Source organism: Meriones unguiculatus, chromosome 4 (genome assembly GCF_030254825.1).
Source record: "Meriones unguiculatus strain TT.TT164.6M chromosome 4, Bangor_MerUng_6.1, whole genome shotgun sequence".
Taxonomy (NCBI): Eukaryota; Metazoa; Chordata; class Mammalia; order Rodentia; family Muridae; genus Meriones; species Meriones unguiculatus.
In genome coordinates this window covers 63,471,482-63,482,047 of record NC_083352.1, presented here as the reverse complement: position 1 = coordinate 63,482,047, position 10,566 = coordinate 63,471,482, and the positions used below count along the sequence as shown (strand labels likewise).

General features: G+C 61.6%; 1 protein-coding gene across 1 annotated transcript; it reads left to right on the top strand.

The window, feature by feature from the left end:
• The first annotated feature begins 1,137 nt into the window (after positions 1-1,137).
• Pik3r2 (phosphoinositide-3-kinase regulatory subunit 2) lies at positions 1,138-9,775 on the top strand. The gene is made up of 16 exons (XM_021638008.2): positions 1,138-1,276; positions 2,529-3,237; positions 5,296-5,388; positions 5,582-5,632; positions 5,712-5,843; positions 5,944-6,148; positions 6,702-6,787; positions 6,891-6,999; positions 7,076-7,174; positions 7,249-7,429; positions 7,515-7,640; positions 7,940-8,082; positions 8,201-8,377; positions 8,548-8,619; positions 8,754-8,924; positions 9,063-9,775. The coding sequence occupies exons 2-16, from the start codon at positions 2,916-2,918 to the stop codon at positions 9,268-9,270; spliced, it is 2,175 nt and encodes a 724-aa protein (XP_021493683.1). The 5' UTR covers positions 1,138-1,276; positions 2,529-2,915; the 3' UTR covers positions 9,271-9,775.
• The last annotated feature ends 791 nt before the right edge of the window (positions 9,776-10,566 follow it).

Sequence of the window (10,566 nt, the reverse complement as noted above, 5' to 3'; positions counted from 1 at the left end):
AAACACTTAATCCAAGCCAGGCTGCATTCCAGCTACATAGCGGGCTGGGATCCAGACCAGATAATGGAGCAGAATATTATCTCTAAAAGTGTTTACAGGCATTGCCTGTACACCTGTAATCCTAACACTGGGGTAGCTGAAGCAGGTGGGTCATGAGTTCAAATCCAGCCTGGGCTCATAACAAGGCCCAGTCTCAAAAAAACAGCTGAAAAGATGACTTGAGAAGTACGAGCACTGGCTGTTCTTCCAGAGGACCAGGTTCAATTCCCAGTACCTACATGGCAACTTACAGACACCAGGTACTCACGTGGTGCACAGGCACATGCAAGGAAAACAGTTACACACAAAAATAAGTTAAAAAAAAAAAAAAGCTGGGCATGGTAACACTTGCCTTTAATGCCATCATACAGAGAGACCCTGTCTCAAAAAAAGGTAAAATTTAATGCATCAATTAGTCTGTGTTTCTATATTTTCCCTTCAAGGATATTTAATGTGTATGTGCACCACTTGCCTGCAAGTTCCACAGACACCAGAAGCCCCCCGCCCTCGCCTCATAATCGCCTCAGCCACGACCCCAACTGCCAGAGCCTGTCGCTATTTCCGGAAACAATCGAGGTTCCGGGCTTCGGCTGTTTCCGGACGCCCAGGGTTACCATGGGAACGCCTCCGTCCAGTCCTTTCGCAAGCGGCTCCTCCGTTGAGTTTGTGGCCGCCTAGTTGGTTCGGTGGAGCGGGACGCGCCCCGGCCATGTCCAGAAGCTGCCGGAAGTGTCCGTATTTGAGAGCGGCTCTTTGCGGACACGCTGCGCGGCCGTGCAGGTTCACAACTTCGTGAAAAACAAACTCGCTGTAGCACGTCCGGCCGCTTCCGGAATGGCTCGGGTTTCTCAGACTCCCGCTGAGTCCTGCCAAGTCCAGCTGCGGAGGGAACGCGCTTCCGACCCTGCTAGCCCAGGAGCCCCGGGAGCGCTCTGGAATCGGCGGCGTTCGGCTGTTTCCGGCCACCCTCGGCTATCTCGTGGCAGACCACAGCCGACCATTCCCGCGGGAGTACATTCGGCTGTTTCCGGAAGCGTACCCGCGTGCCTCGGTCTTCGGGCTCCGTCTCTCGTGGGGAGCGGTGGAAGGCCCGCCTTCCCGACCCGAGTGCGCTCGGCTATTTCCGCCTGGAGGCGGGCCGGGCGGCTTGGAGCCGCGGCGACGGCGGCTGACGCAGGGATCCCGCGGCTGCGGCGACAGCGGCGGCAGTGGTGGTAGCGACGACGGCCGCAACTGGGTGAGTCGATGGCGGCAGCGGGGACATGAGGAGCTGGGGTCTGCGCGGAACCCGGCTCGAGCCGAGCCTGGGCTGGTGCAGCCTGCGGTCGGAGACGGGGTCTCCAAGGCCGGGAGGTCCCCTCCCGCACTGGGGCGGGGAGCGTCTGGGCACGACCCCGAGTCTGACCACTTCCGGCGTCCGGGGAGGGGGTGTTCGAGGTGCACGAGGGTCTAGCCGCTCGTGTGTGTAAGCAGGCGGACTATGTGTGCACCCTGGGCCCCACCTTTTGCATGGGGGGGGGTTCCGAGGCACCCCCCCCAGCGTGTGCAGACGCGGGGGCGGGCGGACGGGCGGCCGCCTTAGTAGAGGCCTCTCTGACCGTCAGTTTCCCTACCTATAACATGCAGGCCACAAGAGGCCAGATAGTGTCACTCTGGGTCCCCGTAGTATGAAGCCCTGTGCCCCACAGGACACCTGCGTCTTGTCCCCAGATCTGGGGGTGAAGTCCAGACCCTCCTCTAAGTGCCTATTGGATGTCTCCTTTCTGAAAACCATTATGCATCCTAGGCAGGCGACTTCCACCGTCAGGCCTTTGCAGGGACCAGTCTGTCTCTGCACTGACCCCATGGAAGAACCTGTCACCCTCAGTCCCCCGGGAGGATCTACAGAGGACTGATCCACAGGCTGGAATGGGGACCCAGGCTAGGACAGCTGGGGAGCGTGACCACACTGCATCCTGCCCTGGTGGTGGCCAGCTCTTGTCCCCATCCTCCTGTTGCACTAAAGTGCCCATGGTTGGTTCCTGACCCCTTCTCTTGCTTGCATCACCAGAAAGCCCTAGCAAGCCAGGGACACCCCTGGACCCTGTGTATCCATCCGTCCCCTGCAGGGGAACAGGGCTTCTTTTTCCCAGGCCGCAGCTCTTGCAAGGCCATGTCCATTGCCCAGCTGGCTCAACCTCTTCTTGGGGTCTCTCATTGGCCCCCAGGACACCATTCTTGCCCCTGAGTCTATTTGGCCATGTGGTTAGTGCCTTTGTTTCTGCTTGATCTTGAACCTGGGTGCATCTGTGCTTGGCTTCCTCTTTATCACTGGGGTCCTCCAGAGAGGTCTGAACCTGAGTTGCCTCATCCCTGGTGGGGGCAGTGACGCATTCAGCTCCAGCATCCCTGAAGGAAGGCTCCGAGTGTGCTCTGCACTGTGTGGAGACCAGCCCCAAGGTCACTGGGAAGTTCCAGCCTGGCTCACACTGCCTGTCCATGTCCTCTAGGCTGGTGTCCCTGCTGAGCATGGTAGCAGCCCGTGGTCTGGGTCTCCTCATCTGCTGTCAGGCACTTTCTGAAGAGCCAGCCAGCTTGGATACCCACAGCTTGGCTCATGACGGAGTGATCCGCCTGTCCAAGCCCAGCCATTTGATGGCGGATACCAGCTGAATGATCTGAGAGAACACCAGAGACATCCTCGCACAGGTGACTGAATGGTGGACTCTGTGACAAGTGGCTTTTGGTAATGGCCAGCTAGGCATGTGCGGCCCCTGAGGTCGCCTGTGACTTCGGAAGTAGAGATCTGCAAGCCTATCACAAGGCCTGCCTTAGCCCATGGGGCCTCTGGAGCCCCCGGGAGCCACGTGACTGTCCAGACACCCCCAGGCCCAGCCATGGCAGGGGCTGAGGGCTTCCAGTACAGGGCTGTGTACCCATTCCGCCGGGAGCGGCCTGAGGACCTGGAGCTGCTCCCTGGAGACCTCCTGGTGGTGAGCCGGGTGGCCCTGCAGGCCCTGGGCGTGGTGGACGGAGGAGAGCGCTGCCCACACACCGTGGGCTGGATGCCGGGCTTCAACGAGCGCACCCGGCAGCGAGGGGACTTCCCGGGAACCTATGTGGAGTTCCTAGGACCCGTGGCCCTGGCTCGACCAGGCCCTCGCCCACGAGGCCCCCGTCCTGTGCCTGCCAGGCCCGTGGATGGGCCCTCAGAGTCAGGTGAGAGACATCTGAGGAAGGAACCCGTGCCCTTAGACCTTCGGTCTGGCCTCGGGCTCTCCTCTCTCCAGCAAATTGGTGAAGTGTTGGGAAGGCCGGGAGGTTATTTCTGGAGTGCTTGTGTTGGGACACTGCTGTCAATGAGCCTACCCCTAGGTAGACAGGTTCTGGCCAGGCTTCTTGTTCAGGAAGTGAGAATGTGTCACCCTGTGACAAGTGTGGTGAGGAGCTGAGGGCGCAGGCCCTCCAGACAGTGTGCACAGCTAGTGCAAAGGCCCTGAGGCATGGTCAGAAAGCAGCTAGCAGGGCTTGAAGAGCGGAACTTGGGAAGCTTGCGGAGACCTCTTGCAAGCAGCGGCCAGTGCTCTCTGAGCCGATAGCCCTGTTCTTAGAGAAGGCGTACAGCAGAGTGGGAGGTGAGCACCTCACAAGCCTGTTGAGGACACTCAGGCAGCCATGTGGTGGCACAGGCCAGTAATCCTAGCATTGGGAAGGCTGAGGCAGGAGGCTCATGGAGAGTTCAAGGGCTTCTTGGCAAGAACCAGCGTGCAGTGCAAACAGTGCAGGCTGGAGCCCCTCACCCGGGGGTGGATCTGAACAGTGCAGGCTGGAGCCCCTCACCCGGGGTGGATCTGCAGTGCAGCTGAGGCCTGGGAGGTTGGCTCGGGCCACGATGCATCTGGCGTCCCCAGAGCCCAGGCCTGGCCCTGAGAGCCGCAGGGCCCCAGCCCATCCGGGCTCACAGCCAGAGCCTGTGGCTGCCCCAGTAACAGCCGCCTCCCTCCCTAGCCTGGCCAAGGTCCAGCCACCCCACATGCCCCACCTCCCCCTCAAACCTTCAGGGCTGCCTTCTGCAGCCTCAGTTTCCCCTAGCAAAGGGCTTGAAGACACACCTGGAAGCTCTCAGACAACTCCATCAACACTCCCCTGTATCTCTTACGGGGGTGAGGGCCCATTTGGCACTGGGGTCTCTGGCTGTTACGCCCTCCCTCCCCTGCAGGCAGGGTGCTGCCCACCTCCTCTCCCCTCCTGCCGGTCTGGGGGGTTTGTTTCTTTTTTTTTTATTTTCCATACAGCTGGGCCAACTCCACTCCGAGAGGCCCCGCAGGCCCTGGCTTGCCTCTGCTGCGTGCCAGGGCGTCCCTGCCGAGGGCCAGAGCCAACCCAGATGGTAGGGGCAGGCAGAGCCTTGCTGAGGCGGACACCTGTGCACAAAAGGCCCTGCAGGGGAACCAGGCCCTCCTGGGAGGGGCCTGGGCCTGGAGGCGGCTCGGCTGGGGTGGGGGAGGGTATGGAGCCAGGTGTGGGATGCCTGCCATCCCAAGACTGGAGAGGCCTAGGCCAGAGAACTGCAGCAGGAGTCTAGCCAGGGCTGCATAGTAGGATTCTGCTTCAGAGCCAAACAAAAGAACATGAGACAGGGTGGCCCAGACCTTTAAGCCTAGCACTCTGGGAAGCAAGGCCAGGAGGATCTTTGTGAGTTCTGGGCCAGCCTGGTCTATATATTGCGACCCTGTCTCAAAAGTAAAATCTGAAACGATTTTACTCTTCCCTTTGAAGTTTAAAGCCCAGATGGTGAGCCGTGCTCCCAGGTTTGCAGAGCCCGCCACATTAAAGCTAAAACCTGTCAAGTTTCAGTGGCTGCCACACGAAATCACTGCAAAGCCACGTGCGCCTACATGGGTGTCAGAGGCCTGGCATTTGGAGTAGTGGAGCAGGCTCCCTTCTTCCTCTGCCAGTTCCAGCCTAATGCAGAAACTCATGCCACCTCTTGGTTTTCGAGGAAGGTCCTGTGTGGCCCAGACTGACGTAGCGTCCTCCTGCCTTCCTCTTCTGAGTCGGGAGGGATCGATGTCCTCTCCCACACCTTGCACTCAGCTTCTGTTGGTGGGTCACGTTGTGACCGGTTTCTGGTCTTGTAGCTTCCTTGTGGAAAACTTGAGAAATGATCTCCACTAACCCAGCCCTCCCTGCAGCCCCAGGTTCCAAGCTGGGTGGCTGTGCTGAGTCCAGCAGGCCTAGAGGGCATGGGGCTCATGTCCTGACCCCTCCTTCTAGGCCTCACACTGGCAGACCTGTCCGAGCAGTTCTCCCCACCTGACCCTGCTCCCCCCATTCTGGTGAAGCTGGTAGAAGCCATCGAGCAAGCAGGTGAGGTCCAGCTTGACTGTGGTCCTAGCTTTCGGCTTGTTGGGGGTGGTGTTCATGTCCACCCAGGGCCCTCCTGGTCTCTGCGTGGGAGGAGCCTGAGCCGGGATGCTGTGGGTTTCCTTGTTCCCAGTGGGAGGGGTCCTGGGCCCCGTGTGCCTTCCATCAGTCAGTCACGTGGGTACTCTTTGCCCAGGGCTGGACAGTGAATGCTACTGTAAGCCGGAGCTGCCCGCACCTCGGACAGGTCAGGGATTCGTCCTTTCTCTGGGGATGGGAGGGCGCATTCACCAGGTTGGACTGTGACGCCTGGCCTTCACCTGCAGACTGGTCCCTGAGTGACTTGGAACAGTGGGACCGCACCTCCCTGTACGATGCTGTCAGGGGCTTCCTGCTGGCTCTGCCTACAGCCGTGGTGACGCCTGAGGCCGCGACAGAGGCATACCGGGCGCTGCGGGGTAAAGCCTGGCAGGAGCAGGGTGGGCAGAGGACCAGGGAGTGGATGGCCGGGTGGTCACCGGACTGGCTGACCGGCCCTGGCCTCCTCTCTGCCTGCAGAGGCTGTGGGTCCAGTGGGGCCCGTGCTGGAACCGCCGACGCTGCCACTGCACCAGGCGCTCACGCTGCGGTTCCTGCTGCAGCACCTGGGCCGAGTGGCCCGCAGAGCGCCTGCGCCGGGCACAGCTGTTCGTGCACTGGCCAGTGTCTTCGGGCCTCTGCTGCTGCGCACGCCTCCGCCTCCCCCGGGGCTCGATGCTGATGGGTGAGTGGGCGGGGTTGAGACGGTGGAGTTTTGTGGGCGTGGTCATCTCAGTGGCCTGGGGCCTGGGAAATGTGGAAGAGGAAAAGTAGTTTCAGGGTGGTGGGCCCCGTGAGACCCAAAGCCTTGGGGTCTTTAGGTAGGCGGGGCCAGGGAGAGTCTATTTGTACCAAGAAAGTCCTGGTGCTGAGCCAAAGGGAGCCGGGCTGGGTGTGGCTCTGTGTGGGCGGGGCTCTTTCTGTGGGGCGGAGCCCTGCTGGGTGTGTGCGAGGTAAGTACCAGGGCTCCAGAGGGGGGCGGGGGAGCTAGAGTGAGGGTGCTGCGAGCAGAGGGGCGGGGGAGTCAGGCCTGCAGGTCCCGCCCACGCCGAGCTTCCTCATCGTTTCTCACGGTGAGAGCATGTGGAGCACCTCTTGCACACGCGCGCCACACCTGTCCTCCCACACTGCCAGCTGTTGTCCTCCGCACCTGCCGTCCAGACTCCGCACACACATGCGGGACGGAGGAGTGATGCAGCTGTCACTCCCAGGCCCTGACCCTTCCCACTTGCCCCTAGGAGCGAGCCTGCGCGGGACTTGCCCCTGCTGCTCCTGGAGAGGCTGGTGCAGGAGCAGGTGGACGAGCAGGACGCCGCCCCCCCAGGTGACAGCCCTCGCCCCTGACCAGCGCTCCCTGGCGGGCGGGTCCTTGGCGCAAGCCCTGTTCAGTTGCAGCAGAGTGCCAGTTGGTGCTTTTCTGTCCCCAGCACTGCCACCAAAGCCACCCAAGGCCAAGCCGGCCCCCACCGCCGTGGCCAATGGTGGGAGCCCACCTTCACTTCAGGATGCCGAGTGGTACTGGGGGGACATCTCCAGGTAGGTCTGCGGCAGCAGCGGAAGGTGGGCTGTGGGGGGGCGGCACTCGGGAGTGGCTCCACGCCTGTGTCCCCAGGGAAGAGGTGAATGAGCGGCTCCGGGACACCCCTGACGGCACCTTCTTGGTCCGAGATGCATCCAGCAAGATCCAGGGAGAGTACACGCTCACCCTCAGGTAGGACTGCCCAGAAGTGGGGGGACACAGATTGGGGGCCCTCCACGATGCTGACCCCACTCTCTGGCACACAGGAAAGGCGGGAACAACAAGCTGATCAAAGTCTTCCACCGGGACGGCCACTATGGCTTCTCAGAGCCCCTCACCTTCTGCTCTGTGGTAGAGCTCATCTCCCACTACCGCCATGAGTCACTGGCCCAGTACAACGCCAAGCTAGACACGCGTCTCCTCTACCCCGTGTCCAAGTACCAGCAGGTGCGTCCTGCACACGGCCCAGCGTGGCCTTTGGCCGGGTCTGGGTTCAGGAGGGAACCCACTGATGGTGTCTCCTGGGTTCCAGGACCAGGTGGTGAAGGAGGACAGCGTCGAGGCTGTGGGTGCCCAGCTCAAGGTCTACCACCAGCAGTACCAGGACAAGAGCCGAGAGTACGACCAGCTCTATGAGGAGTACACCCGGACCTCACAGGTACCCAGTCTCTGCACACGAGGACTGGGGTGCAGAGGGGCCTGCCTCGCCCGGCCCCACCCAGCACTTCAGTGCTGGACACCATTCTTCCAGGGCTGCTCATGGGTGCAGGTTCTGGGGTTCACAGAAAAGGGTGTGAAGGAAGGAGGAGTGTGGAGAGGGCAGTAGGCTGCAGCGGAGTTGGTCCTGCCCATCCGCACAAGAAGGTTGCCCCAGCGAAGCGGCCAGAGCAGCCCCCTTTGCTGCTACTGAGGGGCTTTAGAAAGGTGCAGGACCTGCTGAGCTCGGCCTCTCCCCAGGAGCTCCAGATGAAGCGCACAGCCATAGAGGCCTTCAACGAGACCATCAAGATCTTCGAGGAGCAGGGCCAGACACAGGAAAAGTGTAGCAAGGAGTATTTGGAGCGCTTCCGGCGAGAGGGCAATGAGAAGGAGATGCAGAGGTGCGTGGCACAGGGCAGGAGGGAAAGGAAAGCAGCAGGGCTTCCACCAAGGGGGTCTGTGATGAGTGGAAACTGGCTTTGGAGGGTGCGTAGGAGTTCACCGTGATCCTCCCCTTAGGATCCTGCTGAACTCTGAGAGGCTCAAGTCTCGGATTGCGGAAATCCATGAGAGCCGCACGAAGCTGGAGCAGGACCTGCGGGCGCAGGCCTCAGACAACCGTGAGATTGACAAGCGCATGAACAGCCTCAAGCCCGACCTCATGCAGCTGCGCAAGATCCGGGACCAGTACCTTGTGTGAGTACTTCTGCACTCCTGCTCCTTCGCACCAGGGGGCGCCCGCGTGCACCGCTGCAGCGCTGGAAAGGCCCCTTCTGGCCGCCAGAGACACTGCACTCGGAACCCACAGGAATGGGGGGGCTTGCCTCAGTAGCCCCTGCACAGGCTCACCACCCTTCCCCTGTCAGGTGGCTCACCCAGAAAGGTGCCCGACAGAGGAAGATCAACGAGTGGCTGGGAATCAAGAACGAGACTGAGGAGTGAGTGGCTCGCTGCAGGGACAAGGACTGGGAGGGGAGGGAGCGCTTGCTTTGGGATGTGGAGGATGAGCGAGAGCTCTCCAGGCACTGGCGCCTGTGAGTGACCAGGTCCCCATCCCTGCCGCACCCCGCAGCCAGTATTCACTGATGGAGGATGAGGACGCCCTCCCCCACCACGAGGAGCGCACGTGGTACGTGGGCAAGATCAACCGCACGCAGGCAGAGGAGATGCTGAGCGGCAAGCGGGACGGGACCTTCCTCATCCGGGAGAGCAGCCAGCGGGGCTGTTACGCCTGCTCCGTGGTGTGAGTGCTGGGCTGGGTGCGGGTCGTTCCTGAGCAAGGCTGAGCACCCACCGTGTGCTGGGCCCTGCCGAGGCTGCCAGGGAGGAGGGGTGGAAGTCAGGCATGGCCTCCCCACCGAGCTGCCTCCCGGCCCCGCAGGGTGGATGGCGACACGAAGCACTGCGTTATCTACCGCACGGCCACGGGCTTCGGCTTCGCGGAGCCCTACAACCTCTACGGGTCCCTGAAGGAGCTGGTGCTGCACTACCAGCACGCATCCCTCGTGCAGCATAACGACGCGCTCACCGTCACCCTCGCGCACCCCGTGCGTGCCCCTGGGCCCGGCCCACCACCCACCGCCCGCTGAGCCGCCCCCACCTCGCCTGCCTCCCTGGCCGTGCCCGGCTCCGAACCCCCTCCCCCAGTGAACACTCGCAGGAGGCCGACCTCCCTCTGTGCCTGCCATGTTTACAGAGGCTGCTGGGCCACCAGCCCGGGCGCCCCGGGTCTTTAAGCCATAGCCTCCGGGTCAGGAAGGAACTGCGCTGGGTGGTTTCCAGGAACTCGGGCCTGCACATTCGGGGTCGGGCGGGACCCGCCCCGCGGACCCCAACTTCCCCACTTAAGGTTGAAGTGAAACCAGCCATGGGGGTTACCCCGCAGCTGCCGAGAAGCCCCCTCCCCCCCTAAGGCAGAATTGGAACTCTGGCCCAGGCCCTGCGATGTTCTCCCAACTGTGCAATCACCTCTTTGGGACAAGGGCCCTGGTGTGTCCCTGAGCCTGGACCCCACACCTGCCCAGGGCTAAGGGCACCAGGTTTTTTCGGTACGTTTATTGATACAAATATGAAACATTGTACCTGTCAACTTTGTACCTGTCTGCTGAGTGTCTTTGGGACCAAAGGTGTAAGCCGCACACTCCGGCGTGTGGAGCCCACCGCCCTGCCCTAGACCCTTTGCCTAGGGACCCAACACCACCAATAGCCCCTTTCTGGGTGCCCCAGCTCCAGGCTGCTCTTAAATCACACCCACGCAGTACCCAGCTTCCTCATCGGGAAGAGCGCTGTCAACAACTCACGCCACGCAGACGGGTGTCTCATGTCCCTAGTCTCCCTGAGCAGCGAGCCGAGGCCACACTCTGGCCCTGGGCGCCCTCTGCCAGGCCCCCAGGCCTGTGCTCATTAGCAAAACTTAAAGCCTAATAGTCCTGCCTTGGGGTGGGAACACATCAGGGTGGCACCCAGGAGCACTCGCTGGGAGCTCCCACCCCAGCCTTCCCAGCCTGAGTCCTGGCAGCATCCTGTGAGTGACCTAAGAGAAAGGCCGGCTGGAGAGAGCACAGCCTGGGGTGCTGAGGCGGAAGAATCTCTAGCTTTTGTTGGCTGCAGAAAGACAAGTTACCAAGGCTGGGCCTGGCTCAGGGGTGGAGCCTAGAATCCCCCAGTGAGGGGCTGGGCCTGGCTCAGGTGGTCTCAGTTCAGCACTTGGAGTTCTGGAAGACCAAGCCTGGGTTAGAACAGATGCCTGCAGCTGTTCTGTCCCCTTGAGCTCTGGAACTTGGAATCACCATCCTGTAAGCAGCCAGGGTCTGCCCCCGCCTGAGCTTCAGTTACAGGCTGGAGTTTTTCCTGCTGCAGCTGCTCTCTGGCCTGACACTGCCCCT